This window comes from Coregonus clupeaformis, chromosome 33, assembly GCF_020615455.1.
Source record: "Coregonus clupeaformis isolate EN_2021a chromosome 33, ASM2061545v1, whole genome shotgun sequence".
NCBI lineage: Eukaryota > Metazoa > Chordata > Actinopteri > Salmoniformes > Salmonidae > Coregonus > Coregonus clupeaformis.
Genome location: NC_059224.1, coordinates 23553523 through 23573086, shown reverse-complemented (window position 1 = coordinate 23573086; position 19564 = coordinate 23553523). Strand labels below are relative to the sequence as shown.

Here is a 19564-nt window from a genome sequence, read left to right as displayed (position 1 = left end):
ACCTGTGTAGTGTGTAGGGGCCAGGACCGAGTTTGGGAAACCCTGAATTAGACAATGGTTTCTCAGCTCCATGCAGTCCTGGGCACCGGCGGCAGGTTTTTATATTCCAGACAATTATTCTCATTACCAAGACTCAACCAAATGGACAAATTGTTACAACAGTATATGAAGTATTCCAAGAAACAATTGAAATGAACTATTCAGATCCTGCCGTGTGACCTACTCTTGAGGATTGAATTGAGTGTCAGTTAATTGGTTTCAGCACACAGTGGTTCTATAGGATCAGCGTAATGAAAAAGTGATTAAAATCTACGCTAAGTGTACAAAACACTCAGTGTCCAGGTGAAGACTAACCAAGTGAATCCAGGTGAAAGCAATGATCCCTTATTGATGTCACTTGTTAAATCCACTTTAATCAGTGTAGATGAAGGGGAGGAGACAGGTTAAAGAAGGATTTTTAAGCCTTTAGACAATTGAGACATTGATTGTGTATGTGTGCCATTCAGAGGGTGAATGATTGTGTATGTGTGCCATTCAGAGGGTGAATGTGCAGGACAAAATATTTAAGTGACTTTGAACGGGGTATGGTAGTACGTGCCAGGCGTACCGGTTGGAGTGTGTCAAGAACTGCAACGCTGCTGTGTTTTTCACACTCAACAGTTTCCTGTGTGTATCAAGAATGGTCCATCACCCAAAGGACAACCAGCCAACTTGACACAACCGTGGGAAGCGTTGGAGTCAGCATGGGCCCGCTTCCCTGTGGAATGCTTCGACACCATGTAGAGTCCATGCCTGGACGAATTGAGGCTGTTCTGAGGGCAAAAGTGGGTGCAACTCAATATTTGGAAGGTGTTTCTAATGTTTTGTACAAATACCCCTTTTAGGGGGACATCTTGTGATGTTGAAACGACAGTCCTGTCTGAGCCTTCAATTTTCCCATCAGGAAAATATCTTGAATGACTCATGAATACCTAATAATCCCAGCATGATTTTGGAGTGCTCCAGTCCTATCAACTTGAACAAAAAATATCCATGTTTTGACTATAACTCATTCAAGCAATTGAAACACGAACTGTGTGATGTAGGATGTGAAGACAAAGCTGATCATGATCATCTCGACTGAGAGCTGCAGCATTAACCAGTCTGAGAGTAGGAGTAGAGGGAGTTTTACACTAACTGGCTGAGAGGGGTAGAGAGAGCCTAATCACAAGGAGCAGCAAGCCAGTGCCGCATCTATAATTCACACACACCCTCCTCTCCTTTCTCCTCCAGGAGCTCACACTGCAGACCTGTGCTCAGTGCATTACACACACAGACACACACACGCAGGCAGGCACGCATACACACACGCAGGCACACACACAGGCACACACTTACTTAACCAATTAGGCTGCACTACTGTATTCAGTGTGGTGAAAGAGCCCCATTGAAAATCCACCTTCTCATTGCAGTAAGAAATGCATATATCAGGCAAACCCCATTCACATTCCCATTTTAAAAAACGTAGCACTAAACAAATTGAACACCCATTCACAAATCCATTCATGTACTACAACAGCACCATTCAAAAACCCATTGCTCTGAAACAGCTTATAGTAATTACAAAAAGCTGAACGATACATTAACACTGTCATTCAAAGCACTGAATCACTCTCCCCATTCAAATACTGTATGCACAGTCAGTGGATGTAACAACATCTAAATCCAATTGCCATTGGAATTTCAATAGATCGGAAAGGAACTACTGTATATTTAGACAATGTATCCCAAAAAAAGTTTATTACACCACTTTACATTAAAATGACTAGATTTCCCAAAAGCCAACCCCCCTTTAGGCTACATGCAACTGAGCCAATTCCAGCAGCCAATTCCACCCACTTAGACTGTAGTCCCCTGAGCCAGGAAAGGATAGGAAGGACCTGCAGGGCAGAGTCTAATGGCTCTGTGGCTTCACTTCCTGACAGACAGTCACATGCCACACACACACACCAATCATGCCTCATTAATTGCTGCACTCAAACAATCAGAACTCGACAGGACGCAACATTAGTCATAACACCCCATGCATGTGGTGAGGAGGATAGAAATCGCTCTCGCTTTTGAACTTAATGTCTTTCGTTTGTCTTTAAAAAAATATGCATTATTCATTTATTTGAGACAGATGCCAATCAGCACTGTCTGGCATGTTGAATGAAACCAATAGATGTTTTGTATCATTGCACTTGCTGACACTTCCTGTTTTCAGCATCGGCAACATCTCTGGTTAAGATTTCCTCTGTCTGAATGAATCTAACGAGAGAGAGAGAGAGAGAGAGAGAGAGAGAGAGAGAGAGAGAGAGAGAGAGAGAGAGAGAGAGAGAGAGAGAGAGAGAGAGAGAGAGAGAGAGAGAGAGAGAGAGAGAGAGAGAGAGAGAGAGAGAGAGAGAGAGAGAGAGAGAGAGAGAGAGAGAGAGAGAGAGAGAGAAACCCATTTCCAGGGTCAGCAGCTATTGTCATTACCCAGGAGGGAGGGCTCCTATTATGGGATGAGAGAGAGGACTTCATGGGCAGAGAGTGGCGGTAAGTGGAAGAGAGGAGGAAATCAGGAGAGTTTCTGAAGGAGAAAACCCTTTTAGCACCGGAGATGTGGAGGAAATAAAGTACATGTACTGCAAGATGGGAAACATTACTATAGGCTGTCAGTCATTGACTTCTGTACAACTGAAGAGTAACCCTCTGCTCTCCGTATCAAAGACATTTGATGAGAGAGCAGTGTAGAGTGTAAATCTACTATCCTTACCCACTGGGCACACACTGGTTGAATCAATGTTGTTTCCATGTCATTTCAATGAAATTATGTTGAACCAACGTGGAATAGACGTGGAATTGACATCTGTGCCCAGTGGGTAGTTGCTACACCCTTTTTTTGATAAAAAATTAATGATATATACCCATTGATTCTTAAAGAATATAACATATAAATGCCTCATGAGCAACTGTCATACCGCATCAGAACCCAAAATATATGCTTGTTTTCGCCAATGTTTGTAAAGAATATAAATGTAAACAAACACTGTATAGCCTCAAAACATGGTTAAAAGTATAATTTTGATACCATGGATGGTCAGTCCTTGTATACATAGCTCTGTCTATGAATTTGAGAATTTGAGAGTGGTTACGTCACTCTATGCCCATCCCTTAGCTTTTTACCAAAATAGAGGTGGGGTGTCTGCTTTGTTATTGTTTAAATTAAGGATTCTAGCTTTAAATCAGTTGATGATATGGGCGAGAGAAAGAAAGGGAGAATGGGAGAGAGAGAGAAAACGAGAGGGGTAGAGCGCAAGAGACATGTCTGACAAGCTAAAGCTGTGGAAGATTAGTGCATAGGTTACTGTGGGGTTTTAAATGAGGCTTCAAATTTTTAACACTGAATACAGTACATCTCCAATTAAACTGTGTTAAGGCCTTAAAGAGGCAGTGTGTGAACTATGTGTGAGAACTGTGATGACACCTGACCAGACCTCCACCTCCATTATCCACACATCCTCCACATTAAGTACAGTGTGTCATCACACATACAGATGTAGGATCTTAATTTGAGCCAGTTTGCTACAGCAGGAAAATAATCCTGCAGCAGCAGGAAATGTGAATTATTATGTGGATTATAATTACATTGACATTTTGTAGGGGTTAATACATTTTTCATAAGGAAAAATCAAGTCTGAAATTACAAAGTGGGAATTACAAACTTCAGAAGCCTTTTTAAACCTAAAATACACTACACATTTTGTGCTGCATTGCAGGAGAGTTCTCCTGCAACAGGGTGATCAAATTAAGATCCTACATCTGTACTGTAGTAGGTTATCATTCATCGAGTCACGCAATAGCAACGTGCTAACGTTAATGTTTGGACTTGGAAAATACAGTGTATGTAATAACACATATAGCAACCTGTAGTAGCCCCTAGCCCCTCTCAGTGGGACCAGTGGGACTGCAAATGGACAATAAAAGCTTAATGACGGCACGGCTCTAGAAATGTATGCACTTTGAGATGCAGGATCCAAAATGTTATTAAGGTGAGCCACTTCATTAGCCTTTACAGGGGGAACATGCTCGTTAGGCTTTAATTGAGACACGTTTTAACCCCTATGGATTGAGTGTGTAGTATCTGAACATTTATAACTTTGGCTGAGGTTTTCATATTGTTGGTTAAATTAACTTTGCTTTGCTGAAACATCTGGAAAGTGTTACTATAGGGGCCCCCTAAAACAGTGGGGACATGGGGATATGTGGAGGCCAGGGTTTGGTCTATTCAAAACACGCCATCTTATGTTACATAGGATATATACCATGTTTGAACAAAGGGACGAGAGAATAATCATATTTGAGATTGGGTTAGTTGTTCTCCAGATTCTGCAGAAATCTGTAAATTGATGCTGAAATCTTTTGATATAATAAACCTTTATAATCAAAGTACAGTGTCAGCGGATTCCTTGTCAACACAGCATATCAGCATCGTTGTCTCGACACCACAAGTGACAACAGATATACCATGGCCTAGTTACTGTAACTGTATACTGAGTTCAGCAAACTTGGTTCAAGATTCATGATGTTTGCGGGCACCATGTGGACACCAAATGTTCCATTATTTATGTATCCATTATTTATCTTAAAGTGGATAATTCACCCTCTCGTCTCTTCGTGTACAGTACTTGGGGGATACAAGATCTGGGGGAGAAGCAGTGTTAGATACAACAACAGAACAGAACACTGTAATTAACTATCAACCCTTCAATGTTAACTACCTCTCTCATTTACCAGCTCTGTGTCTTAAGGATGGGATAAATCCTCTGAGAGCTGTTTGATCTCCATACCATGTAGGATGCAGCCTTCACGGGAGAGACAGGCTATAGGAGGAGGACTAAATGAGGGTTCCCAGGAGGAAAGCCCATTGTGATCAATTGCATTGTTTGCCTCTGCCTCACTGACAGATATAGATGGCAAAGACAGAGAAAGAGACACAATCCAGAGTTGTTTCAATTCACTTCCTGGATAGATTGAAATCCAGGCGAAGCTAGAGAATGCCTGATAACCAATTAGACCTCTTCTACACCCACATCTCCCGAACTACTCGTCAGAGTGGATTCTGTTCAACCACCTCTAATTGATTCAAAGAAGCAACCGCAGCAGAGAGAAAGAGAAATAAATAGAAGAAGGCTAGTTATAAACATTATTTAACCAAAAGGCTTTAATTGTTATAGCAGAGATGAACTGTGAGTCATTTCCTTGTTGGAGAAAGTCTGCCAGTCTAGTCTTTTGTTTCTGGGCAGTGGAATGAAAAGGATAATGGGAGAAAATGAATCACCCTATTGTGTGTTATATTATTTATATTGTACCTCTCCTCTAATCAATGAGCTAATCAATGGCTGCATATCCGCAAAAGCAGCAGTTGGCAGGGAAGATTGTCTAAATGGCTGGACAAAGTGTGACCATTTAATACAAACGGATTGTTAAAGCATTAAAGTGGTGTTATGTCTGTCAAGTTCACGGGAAGTTCCCCTAGGTAAAGGAGATGTAACATTACCTGTGGATAACCCCTTGAAAACAAAGGCAGTCAAAACAACATCAAAGCAGTTCACAAACATTTGTGAAAAAACGGAGAGAAAAGCCTTTCATGATGTTGTTTAGTCAGACAGAGATTCAGAATCGAACAGCTTGAAAGGACAAAATTGTCCTGCAGATAAAAAAACATTCAAACTAGAGCAGTTTTAGTTGGAAATCTAGAAGTCTAATGTCAGTGAACACCATTGCCTGGTTCCAACAAACAGCAATCTCAAACATGCCTACACAAGACTTGTGCTGCAGTGAAGGGAGAAATAGAACTCGTTCTCACATCCCAGATGACTACCATCAAATGTCAGAAAAGCACAGATGGAGGGTACTATAGATCTGACTCTCTTCCACCATTCCTCTTAGTGGGTACACAAACAGCACATTGAAGGTTTGTGTTCATGTTGATTTAAAGAGGCAAAGACAAGTGCCTAGGAAAAGGTTTGGAACCGAGCCCAGCAGACACACGTTCCTCTGACAGGTTCTACTGTCAGGATCCAGACAAGCTATCAGACCAGCGGTGGCTCTGTGTTTGTGTTTGTGTGTGTGTGTGTCACGCTTTTCTCCTTTCTGCAGCTAAGCTCTTTCAGCTGGAGCTGACAAGTAAAGTGAGGGGAAGAGGGGTGCCAGAGCTGTGAAGAGATATAAACATTCAGACTCATACCCACCTTTGGGATTTATGACAATCCCTTAATATGTATGGTGATGATTAGTAATTACACTCAGTTAGTACTAAGTACTTCAGTGCACCCCCATTATTCAAGAATCCACACTAGAATACTCGCGCATCAAAAACTCTCAATCATTGCTACTCTCCCTTCCGAGACGGCTACAATGCCCTCCCCCGCCCTCCCTTTGGCAAATCAGATCACGCCCCCATTCTGCTCCTCCCTTCCTATAGGCAGAAGCTCAAACAGGAAGTACCCGTGGTAAGGACTGTTCAACGCTGGTCTGACCAATCGGAATCCATGCTTCAAGATTGTTTTGATCACGCGGATTGGGATATGTTCCGGGTTGCCTCTGAGAATAACATTGACATATACACTGACACGGTGAATGAGTTCATCAGGAAGTGAATAGGGGATGTTGTTCCCAATGTGATGATTAAAACCTATACAAACCAAAAACCGTGGATAGATGGCAGCATTCGAGCAAAACTGAAAGCGCGAACCACCGCATTTAAACACGGCAAGGTGACTGGGAATATGGTTGAGTACAAACAGTCAAGTTATGCCCTCCATAAGGCAATCAAACAGGCAAAATGTCAGTACAGAGACAAAGTGGTCACAATTCAACGGCTCAAACAAAAGACGTATGTGGCAGGGACACCAGATAATCACCGATTATAAAGGGAAAACCAGCCACGTCGAAGACACCGACGTCTTTCTACTGGACAAGCTAAACACCTTCTTCGCCCGCATCAAGGAAAACACAGTGCCGCCGACGCGGGCCAATGTCACTTCCGAGGACTGTGAGCGCTCGTTCTCCGTGGCCGACGTGAGGAAGACATTTAAGCACGTTAACCCTCGCATGGCTGCCGGCCCAGACCGCATCCCTAGCTGCGTCCTCCAAGCATGCGCAGACCAGCGGGCTGGAGTGTTTACGCACATATTCAATCTCTCCCTATCCCAGTCTGCTGTCCCCACTTGCTTCAAGAGGTCCACCATTGTTCCTGTACCCAAGAAAGCAAAGTTAACTGAACTAAATGACTATCGCCCCGTAGCACTCACTTCTGTCATCATGAAGTGCTTTGAGAGGCTAGTTAAGGATCATATCACCTCCACCTTAGCTGACACTCTAGACCCACTGCATAACGCCCCAATAGATCCACGGATTACGCAATTGCCATCGCACTGAACACTGCCCTATCCCATCTGGACAAGAGGAATACCTATGTAAGAATGCTGTTCATTGACCACACCTCAGCCTTATAATAATATAATATAATTTGCCATTTAGCAGACGCTTTTATCCAAAGCGACTTACAGTCATGTGTGCATACATTTTTACGTATGGGTGGTCCTGGGGATCGAACCCACTACCCTGGCGTTACAAGCGCCATGCTCTACCAATGGAGCTACAGAGGACCACAGAGCCTTCAACACCATAGTACCCTCCAAGTTCATCATTAAGCTTGGGGCCCTGGGTCTGACCCCGCCCTGTGCAACTGGGTCCTGGACCTTCTGATGGGCCACTCCCAGGTGGTGAAGGTAGGCAAGAACACCTCCACTACGCTGATCCTCAACACAGGGGCCCCACAATGGTGCGTGCTCAGCCCCCTCCTGTACTCCCTGTTCAACCCATGACTGCGTGGCCACGCACGTCTCCAACTCAATCATCAAGTTTGCAGATGACACAAGAGTGGTAGGCAGCAGTGGAGAAGGTGAAAAGCTTAAAGTTCTTCGGCGAACACATCACTGACAATCTGAAATGGTCCACCCACACAGACAGTGTGGTGAAGAAGGTGCAGCAGCTTTACAGCTGGCACTATGCATTCGGGCAGTTAGCGTTCTCCTGGCATCCGCCAAACCCAGATTCGTCCATCAGACTGCCAGATGGTGAAGCATGATTCATCACTCCAGAGAACGCGTCTCCACTACTCCAGAGTCCAATGGTGGTGAGCTTTATACCACTTCAACCGACGTTTGGCATTGCGCATGGTGATCTTAGGCTTGTGTGTAGCTGCTCGGCCATGGAAACCCATTTCATGAAGCTCCCGACGAACAGTTCTTGTGCTGATGTTGCTTCCAGAGGCAGTTTGGAACTCGGGTGTGAGTGTTGCAACCGAGGACAGACCATTTTTACCCGCTTCAGCACTCTGTGGTCCCGTTCTGTGAGCTTGTGTGGCCTACCACTTAAAGGCTGAGCTGTTGTTGCTCCTAGACGTTTCCACTTCACAATAACAGCACTTACAGTTGACCAGGGCAGCTCTAGCAGGGCAAAAATTTGACGAACTGACATGTTGAAAAGGTGGCATCCTATGCCACGTTGAAAGTCACTGATGTTTTCAGTAAGGCCATTCTACTGCGAATGTTTGTCTACGTAGATTTCATGGCTGTGCGCTCGGTTTTATACACCTGTCAGCAGCAGGTGTGGCTGAAATAGCCGAATCCACTAATTTGAATGGTGTCCAAATACTTTTGTATATTTATTGTATATATAATATCTTATATTATACAGTGGGGGAAAAAAGTATTTAGTCAGCCACCAATTGTGCAAGTTCTCCCACTTAAAAAGATGAGAGAGGCCTGTAATTTTCATCATAGGTACACGTCAACTATGACAGACAAAATGAGATTTTTTTTTCTCCAGAAAATCACATTGTAGGATTTTTAATGAATTTATTTGCAAATGATGGTGGAAAATAAGTATTTGGTCAATAACAAAAGTTTCTCAATACTTTGTTATATACCCTTTTTTGGCAATGACACAGGTCAAACGTTTTCTGTAAGTCTTCACAAGGTTTTCACACACTGTTGCTGGTATTTTGACCCATTCCTCCATGCAGATCTCCTCTAGAGCAGTGATGTTATGGGGCTGTCGCTGGGCAACACGGACTTTCAACTCCCTCCAAAGATTTTCTATGGGGTTGAGATCTGGAGACTGGCTAGGCCACTCCAGGACCTTGAAATGCTTCTTACGAAGCCACTCCTTCGTTGCCCGGGCGGTGTGTTTGGGATCATTGTCATGCTGAAAGACCCAGCCACGTTTCATCTTCAATGCCCTTGCTGATGGAAGGAGGTTTTCACTCAAAATCTCACGATACATGGCCCCATTCATTCTTTCCTTTACACGGATCAGTCGTCCTGGTCCCTTTGCAGAAGAACAGCCCCAAAGCATGATGTTTCCACCCCCATGCTTCACAGTAGGTATGGTGTTCTTTGGATGCAACTCAGCATTCTTTGTCCTCCAAACACGACGAGTTGAGTTTTTACCAAAAAGTTATATTTTGGTTTCATCTGACCATATGACATTCTCCCAATCCTCTTCTGGATCATCCCAATGCACTCTAGCAAACTTCAGACGAGCCTGGACATGTACTGGCTTAAGCAGGGGGACACGCCTTCCACTGCAGGATTTGAGTCCCTGGCGGTGTAGTGTGTTACTGATGGTAGGCTTTGTTACTTTGGTCCCAGCTCTCTGCAGGTCATTCACTAGGTCCCCCCGTGTGGTTCTGGGATTTTTGCTCACCGTTCTTGTGATCATTTTGACCCCACGGGGTGAGATCTTGCGTGGAGCCCCAGATCGAGGGAGATTATCAGTGGTCTTGTATGTCTTCCATTTCCTAATAATTGCTCCCACAGTTGATTTCTTCAAACCAAGCTGCTTACCTATTGCAGATTCAGTCTTCCCAGCCTGGTGCAGGTCTACAATTTTGTTTCTGGTGTCCTTTGACAGCTCTTTGGTCTTGGCCATAGTGGAGTTTGGAGTGTGACTGTTTGAGGTTGTGGACAGGTGTCTTTTATACTGATAACAAGTTCAAACAGGTGCCATTAATACAGGTAACGAGTGGAGGACAGAGGAGCCTCTTAAAGAAGAAGTTACACGTCTGTGAGAGCCAGAAACTTTTGTTGTTGACCTAATACTTATTTTCCACCATAATTTGCAAATAAATTCATTAAAAATCCCACAATGTGATTTTCTGGAATTTTTTTCTCTCAATTTGTCTGTCATAGTTGACGTGTACCTATGATGAAAATTACAGGCCTCTCTCATCTTTTTAAGTGGGAGAACTTGCACAATTGGTGGCTGACTAAATACTTTTTTTCCCCACTGTATATATATACAGTACCAGTCAAAAGTTTGGACACACCTACTCATTTCAGGGTTTTTCTTTATTTTTACTATTTTCTACATTGTAGAATAATAGTGAAGACATAAAAACTATGAAATAACACATATGGAATCATGTAGTAACCAAAAAAGTGTTAAACAAATCAAAATATATTTTATATTTGAGATTCTTCAAAGTAGCCAAACTTTTCCTTGATGACAGCATTGCACATTCTTGGCATTCTCTCAACCAGCTTCATGAGGTAGTCACCTGGAATGCATTTCAATTAAAAGTTAATTTGTGTAATTTCTTTCCTTCTTAATGCATTTGAGCCAATCAGTTGTGTTGTGACAAGGTAGGGGTGGTATACAGAAGATAGCCCTATTTGGTAAAAGACCAAGTCTATATTATGGCAAGACAGCTCAAATAAGCAAAGAGAAACGACAGTCCATCATTACTTTAAGACATGAAGGTCAGTCAATACGGAACATTTCAAGAACTTTTACAGTTTTTTCAAGTGCAGTCGCAAAAACCATCAAGCGCTATGATGAAACTGGCTCTCATGAGGACCGCCACAGGAAAGGAAGACCCAGAGTTACCTCTGCTGCAGAGGATAAGTTCATTATAGTTACCAGCCTCAGATTGCAGTTCAAGTAACAGACACATCTCTACATCAACTGTTCAGAGGAGACTGTGTGAATCAGGCCTTCATGGTCGAATTGCTGCAAAGAAACCACTACTAAAGGACACCAATATGAAGAAGAGACTTGCTTGGTCCAAGAAACACGAGCAATGGACATTAAACCGGTTGAAATCTGTCCTTTGTTCTGATGAACCCAAATTTGAGATTTTTGGTTCCAACCTCTGTGTCTTTGTGAGACGCAGAGTAGGTGAAAGGATTATCTCCGCATGTGTGGTTCCCACCGTGAAGCATGGAGGAGGAGGTGTGATGGTGTGGGGGACTTTGCTGGTGACACTGTCAGTGATTTATTTAGAATTCAAGGCACACTTAACCAGCATGGCTACCACAGCATTCTGCAACGATTCGCCATCCCATCTGGTTTGCGCTTAGTGGGACTATCAATTGTTTTTCAACAGGACAATGACCCAAAACACACTTTCAGGCTGTGTAAGGGCTATTTGACCAAGGAGAGTGATGGAGTGCTGCATCAGATGACCAGGCCTTCACAATCACTCGACCTCAACCCAATTGAGATGGTTTGGGATGAGTTGGACCGCAGAGTGAAGGAAAAGCAGCCAACAAGTGCTCAGCATATGTGGGAACTCCTTCAAGACTGTTGGAAAAGCATTCCTCCTGAAGCTGGTTGAGAAAATTCCAAGAGTGTGCAAAGCTGTCATCAAGGCAAAGGGTGGCTACTTTGAAGAATCTAAAATCTAAAATATATTTTTCATTTGTTTAACACTTTTTTGGTTACTACATGATTCCATATGTGTTATTTCATAGTTTTGATGTCTTCACTACTATTCTACAATGTAGAAAATAGTAAAAATATAGAAAAACCCTTGAATGAGTAGGTGTGTCCAAACTTTTGACTGGTATTGTATAGATACACACATACTCCGGACTCTGACATTGCTCGTCCTAATAGTTCTATATTTCTTTGTGTGTATTCTTGTGTATTGTTAGTTATTACTGCAATGTTGGAGCTAGGAACACAAACATTTAGCTATACCCGCAATAACATCTGCTAAATATTTGTATGCGACCAATACAATTTCATTTGATTTGATTATCCTGATAGATTTTCTTTAATAACCAATTGGTTCTTCTCTTCTTTATAAATAAAGTACCACTGCTTTTACGGCCTGGCTGAAAGTTACCAGTGGAAAAATGTACACAGTATTGACATAGCATTGATTAGTCTGGCTAATGGTTGATTATGGATCAGAGAGTACTGATTAGTGAGCAGACTCACCAATAGTGGTTATGACGGTGCCAGCGAAGAAAAAGGAGGAGCTTAGGTCCCACAGACTTGTCTGATTGGATGAGTTTGCTGTCGGGTTGACACCCGCTCTGATGGCAGAGACCACTTGCTGAGGAGACAGAGAACAGCGGTTTAGGGTTAAGGGTCACACACATACTTTCACAAACATTAATATAAACACACTCCACTCAAGTAGGATAATACCTCCTAATGTGTGTGTGTGTGTGTGTGTGTGTGTGTGTGTGTGTGTCTGCGTGCATTCGTGTGTGTATGTGTGCACTAGAGCACACGTGTGTGCACGTGTGTGCAGGATTGGGTGTGCACTTGTGTGCATGAGTCTGCTCTTATGGTAGATGCACCACATGCTGGGAAACAAGTCTTTTCACTCGGCATTCATTCACTACCAGAGCCGCCTCTTCCTACTCTCAGACTACGTGCTGTGCGTATGGCCTCGCGGCAGCTAGGGCCGCTATGTGTGTGTGTGTATGTTAGCTGTGTGTTAGTTGTGACTGGTGACCCAGTAGTCTTTGTGTGTGACTGTCCTGTCAGATCCCAGACTGTTGCATAGGGAATAGAGCAGCAGAGCGTAAACTCACTCAGAACACTAGTCTTATCTCAGGAGAGACAGAGAGGGAAGTCATCTGAAGGAGACCGAACACACACACAGAGAAACTTTGGGGATCTGAGGAGGATGTGCTGTCGGGCGAGAAATTGTGGTCATGCATAGGTTCAGCTAAACTCAAAGCTTTCTCAAGCACACTCACATCATCTTCAGACATCAGAGTTTCAGCTAGTGCCAGTGGAGTCGGAGCATGGTTCATCCCCTATAAACCCCCCTAAAACAGCTCGAAATGTTAGATGGCGACAATACTCTGTAATCCTAACAGATCTCATTAGTGAGTTCAGCCCTGCTCTAACAAACAATATGAGAACCTGTCGGGTCAAACGACTGCCGACTCAATGACAGGTCTGGACATCCTTGTGTGTGTCCAGGAGGGAAATAACTCTTTAACAAACACAGAGGAAACCACAGGGTTTAACGAACGCCCACTCACTGATAATCCATGGCCATCCATGTGTCCCAGAGCAAAATAATTAAACATTGTGACAAATATAGAAAGACAAGTGGAGTCTAAACACAGCTCTTCTGCTTCCATACCAATCCCTTTAACCAATCAATAACATAAATAAACATCAATCTGAGCCTCTTGAGAGTTGGAGCCTTAAATGCTGCTTTTGTTGGATTATATGGATTTTGTCATTAAGTTTCCTAGAGTAATAGGACAAGGGCATGATCTTTATAGATTGAGATCCAGCCTCAGTCCCTGAAGGGCCATAAACTCCACCTAAGAATGTCTTAGTCCAACACAGGAAGACATAGTATACAGTACATAGCTAGAGTACAGTATAGCCTCATGATAATATAAAAAAAATCGCTGAAAGAGTGTCAGATTAAAATAATTACTTGAAATATTGCTAGCTGCCCAAAAAGGCCCTGCAGATATTATAAGGCTATCAATGTTTCATCGTGGAGAGCAGATGCGGGCTGTGGTCCGTATCCTGCTGGTGGGAGTAAAACAGAACTAAGGCACTGTACTGCAGAAAGAGTCATAGCAGAAAGAAAAAGGAGACGATTTGGTGAGCTGGTGGAAATCATTAGGACTTCAGATGAAATGTTTGATCTGATTTAAGTATTTCACAGGCACATTGGGAGGTTTTTTCCATTACTGATAAAGTGCACTGAAGGCTCTCCCACATTCTGTGATTGCCTGCTTGCAAACATATCACATATCATCACTCAAGCCTGATCTTATCTGAGAAGTGCACTTGAATAAATAAATTAATGTGACATAACTGCAACGCAGGCAGGCAGCATGCAGCTAAATCAGGGACTCTGTGTTCCACTGCTATTATTATGTATTATTAAAGCCAGGCCACACACCCCAGCAGGGGAAACAGCACAGAGCACTGTCCATGGTCCTGATCCTGCACAATCAGCACCTACCCAGGCTAGGCTGCATGCTAGGCTACACCCCACACAAAAATACTTTGTAACAGGAGTTTAACCCAATGAGTCTCACCGACTTCTAACCCCTTTTAAACATTATGTGTTTGTGCGACAGACTTATGGGTTGTACCATTGGATTTGTCTATTTCTTCTGCATCCATAGATATCAGATACTAGTCTGTGTCAGTAATGGGGGCTGAGCTAGAGTATTGTTTGTGAGACAAGGGCAGATCCCCGAAGTGGCTCACAAGCTACACAAGAGGCATTAGAAGCTAAGGGGTTCTTCTACATAGCAGATCAAAGGACATCCCAGGACATAGTATCTATAATACTGTAATAAGCTCACATAGTTGCTGTCTCAAACTCCGAACTCCACACAGTAATTCACTGACTAGCTGGATATTAATTTCCCAGTGAGCAAACAATTTCTGTACTTACAGTATTCATATAAATTCATAAATACATTTGCCAATAAAGCTCATGAATGCAACTATTCATGTCAAATTGTTTGTGTTCTACTTGTAGCCCTGGATGTCCTGAAAATAAAATGGTAAAACACTTAATTGTGAGGCTAAATATAAGGGCATGCAGATAAATGAAAGTTAGATAAATTAAAAGCCGATATTTGCTGGGGTCTCGGGAGTTGGGACTGAGGTCGTTCCACGAAATGAGTTCCTTTTGCATCCCTTTGATATTTTAAAGTGGAACTGACAGCATTTTAGCAACATGAAATCTTAATAAAGTCTGTTCATATACACCCCCAGGAAGATTATGACACTACATTTTCTGACAAGTGCACACTTAGACATGGTCATTTTCAAATTTTCCTAATTCTTAGAATGTTTGGGATTTACATATACTAAGGCATTTGTGAAAATTCTATAGCAATATATAGTGGGAAAGCAGCCGTGAGTTTGGACAATTAATAGATACTGCAGTAAATAAAACCTAATAAAAACATCTGTCTCATCCAGGACTGGAGTCTATGCAGACTGGTGTGCCATAGCCAACCAGAGCTACAGTAGGCCTTTATGCAGACAAGCCATTTGCCACTCGGGCCAGCCATAATTCACTTTAAACTGGACTGTGTGTTTACAGGCAGTAGTAACAGCGTGACTTTAGATCATTAGAACGCATTCGCCAAAAGTCACAAAATATACCTGAATTGATTTCTGCAAATATGTATATACCACAGGAGTCCTCTTACATTTGGGAACTTTACAGTCCTATTGATCAAACAACCATGAAAAGGTAGGCTATCTCTTATGCACATCAACAACAACAAGATCAACAACTAATGCTAGCCAGAGTATGATGAGCTAAAATCTAACGAAGGAACATTAGATAAACCCTCTCAAATTTTTTCAGCTAGTTGGCAGTCAAAATTGCACTGATAAACGATGGGGAATTGTAGCCTACTCATCCTTCTGCAGCTTGCCTGCCAATGCATGCTTGTCCCAACCAAGCACCCAAGCTAATTGGCTAAAGTTGGCTAGCTTGCTTACTATAGTCATTTCTATTATTAACCTTTTGATATGGGAAAAGGTGTTTTTTATGAAGTTGAAGATGTGCTATTATAAGGGTTTTTAAACATCTCAAAGGTCACTGAATTGGTGGATCGACCCAGCTACTACTACCCCAGTGACTTTCAGTAGAGCAGCAACTGGGTTGGTGCAAAGTCAAGGCGCTGTCCACTTCAATTCATCACTGTGAGTGAAGGGGAGACAAAACTTTACATGAACTTCTGGCCAACCCAGCCTGTGACTGTTGAATGTGATAAGAGCGGTGTTATAGTGTGATGTTAAAATCGGCATAATAATAAGTAAGAACCCTTTTTAGTTCCAGGTAGAACTCTTCTGGGTTCCATTTAGCATAGCATCTACTCTGATAGGCCTGCTGGCTCCATCTCTCTGGATGTCTGTCTCCTATCTGTCTCCCAGCAAAGGCAGGCAGGGATATTGATGCACATATTAATGCACTGTTTTAGCATTCACTTCCATAGTTGTTCTCAATCTGACCCTGTGGAATCATAAGATGGGGATAAGAAGAGGCCCACAATGGAAGGCCTTTCTGTTGGCGTTAACAAATGTGCCTTCATCCTTGTGCCGCTGTGCTGGAATCTCCCCGAGGCCGGACTTTCAATAACAAACACGCTTTTAATTACTCCCTTCGAGGGAACGTCTTTGTTCATTCATCCAGCGAGGTGGAGAGCCGGGGGCTCTGGAACACCGAGAGCTTGGTAAACGGTGTGTGTGTGAGTGAGAGTGAGAGTGAAAGTGAAAGTGAGAGTGTGAGTGAGAGTGAGAGTGATAGTGAGAGTGTGTGTATGAAAGCTGTGCATATTAAAGAGAGGTGTGTGAAAGTGGCGGGACTAACTGTGTGAGATAGAGCAGTGTGTGTGTGTATTAATAAATCATCTGAGTAGCCAGTTAGTGCCTTGCACTAACCTCACTGAAGGCCCTACTGGAGTGGTGCAACAGCTGACTAATGGCTACTAATGGAACGAGCCACCATTGCTGCGGTGTTTCCCCCTTAGGGAGGCTTAGGCGGGCAGCCGGGCGAGAGCTAAGTCTGTTCCTTACCTCCTACTCCCCTCATACAAACGATCCTGATCTCGCAAGCTTGCGAGATCAGGATGGTTCGAACGAGGCTAACTCCCCACCCCCATTCAAGCCTCAAACAGTTTGGCTTCAATGAAGTTGAGTTGAAAGTTATTTTGGTGTCACAAGCCCCCAGCTGTTGTGTTGAGTGTGCTTTTATGCTCCGTCTACAAAACAAAATTTAGCAGGAAACACAGCACAGGCTCAAATATTAATGCCATTATTCCTGTACTCAAACACTAGCAGGCGTTCACATCAGCACGATATCTATTACCCCAGAGTGATAAGCCATGGTAGCCAGCCAGGTGGGTGCCACAGCATTGGTAGTAGTGGGAGATTTTGTCAGTGATCTCTATTATGGATAGACACTAGCAAGTGATCACTTCGGCTAGGGTGTTCCACTATAGGGGTAAGGCTTTTCCCTCAATTACACTCCAGCAAAAACCAACATACACTGTAAATGTAATCCATTATCATTCATTACTGTATGTAAACACTAGCACATCAGCTAGGGGCATTTCTCCCAGGAAATAATCTAGTGTTTTTCCCACTATAACTTTAGCCTACATAGTAACTCTGTGGACAGGATGTAGAGTCTGGACCCACCTTGACAAGGTCCTCGAGTTCGGAGGAGTTCACACAGGTGTGCAGCGACAGGAAGTCCAGTTTCTCGGCCAGGATGGCCAGCTTCTGTTGGCTCTCGTGGGGCTGCTCCAGCGCCCGGAACACCAGGGCTCCCACAATGAGGTAGAGCACCACCAGGAAGAAGATGACTGATACTGTCTTCCACCTCATGACGGTGAAGCGTGAGGTGTCGTACTCGTCCTCTGGGGAGTTCAGGACCACCGGCTTGGCAGCCGAGAAGGAGAGGCGGGGCTTGGAGTTGTGAGCGGCAGACTTTGGGTCAAGGAGATCAGGTGGGGCCACTGTAAGAGCGGAATAATTTCCATTGGCTGTTAACTTGGATGTCAATAATCACTGGTCATCGATCACTTTGTTATGGCCTCTCTTGTAAACACATCTCGCTAATGAAAAGGTTTACTTCATTTTACTGATAAAGTGGTAAATGAAAGTTCAATATGTTGTGTTAAGCCTTAGCTAAAGATGCAACAACAGCATTATTACATTATGGTGATGGAACTAATCATAAGATAAATGTGATAATGTAGGCTACTTAAACCATATTTGGACCAAATTGCAATCATCTATGACCTTAGCAGTACTCAGACATGAAAGCAGATGCAGGAGGATATCTCACAAGATAGGTGACGTGAATCACGTGAATTCCGGTTGAAGGACGACTGCTTGTTGTTCGATGTTCACGACCTTGATTTAACAATTATTTTACGGCCTCCGGTTTTATTTTCTCTCAATTGTTTTAATAGCCCTAGTAACAAAGTCTGGTTATGCACTAGTTGTATTATTTCACTATCTTACATCAGTTTTTACAAGTTGTAACTTTTTAGGCTAGGCTACTCTCTTTCCTGCATCTACTAGCCTACCTGTGAGTTGCACCTTAGAACATTAGACCTGTCAACGAAGATAATCCCAGTTGTGTCATTGATATCCAGCTAGTACATCAACTGGTATAGCTGCTTTTAGCAATCCTAGTATTTACACATTAGCGTTGCTGGGAATTAGCTTGCAAGAAAACGCAATAGTCCGCCGGAAGCCAGAAGTTAAATAAAATTCAGTTTAAACTTACTCTGTCGATTGTTTGTAGGCTTGGTCCTTATGCAAGGGGAAACTTGAGAAAAAAACATCTAATGGAACGTATAATTAAACAGAATTTCCAAACTTGGGTCTGTTGTAGACCCATGCATTTCCTCAGTGAGGCCAGTTCCTCTTTGCTTACCTCATATCAAAATACGTTTTTGCTTTTTTTTGTGCAGGTATGGCGCACATGCAGGAATTTTATTTTGACATTAGGTGTTACAGGAGGGGGTCGCAGTTCCAGAACGACCCACTAGGTGTCATCCTCCGACAACCATAGGCCCTCCTCACTCAGTCGGGACTAATCATCATCATCCTATTGGTGTCACCTGTGTCTATTGGTTCACCCGTGTATTTATGCCCTCACTTCCCTGTGTTCCCTTGTTCAGTTTTCTCTGCTAGTTTCTCTATGTCCAGCAGTACTACTCAGTGTCTGATCGGAGATCTATGTACAGGTACTTGAGAAGTGTTCTCCCTGTTTCGTTATTTGTTTCAGTCTTAGGTAGTATTTTGTATTTTGGCTGTCAGACGGTTTTTGGAGACTTATTTGCTCCGCCTTTCTTTTATTGTGATAAGTCCGTTATTTTGTATTTTGGGACCACCAGTAAAGATCCTTGTTTCACCATCTCTGCTTACTGCCTACTGTATATCCTGCACCGCACCTGGGTCACACCTCACCCCAACCCTTACAATTAGGTAAGCAGAGAGGAAGTGGGTCTACAACAGACCCACGTTTGGAAAGTCTGTTTAATAGAGTTCGCCAGCTTGTAATCCTAAAACCTGGAAATTAGTTACCGCTGGTTGGTTCAGCCATTCCTATGGGGAAAATTAATGGGGAAAGAATAGGGTTTTGGGTCCTCTGTAGCTCAGCTGGTAGAGCACGGCGCTTGTAACGCCAAGGTAGTGGGTTCGATCCCCGGGACCACCCATACAC

At 43.1% G+C, this 19564-nt stretch overlaps 1 protein-coding gene across 2 annotated transcripts in view; it reads right to left on the bottom strand.

The window, feature by feature from the left end:
• The window catches only part of kcnk2b (potassium channel, subfamily K, member 2b), a 46910-nt gene that overhangs the window by 24381 nt on the left and 2965 nt on the right, over positions 1-19564 (bottom strand). For both annotated transcript variants that reach the window (XM_045210215.1, XM_041860407.2), the window contains exons 2-3: positions 17524-17843; positions 12301-12418 (exon numbers count right to left, since the gene is read on the bottom strand). In XM_045210215.1, coding sequence (XP_045066150.1) covers positions 12301-12418; positions 17524-17843 — 438 coding nt within the window. The remainder of the gene's footprint in view (positions 1-12300; positions 12419-17523; positions 17844-19564) is intronic.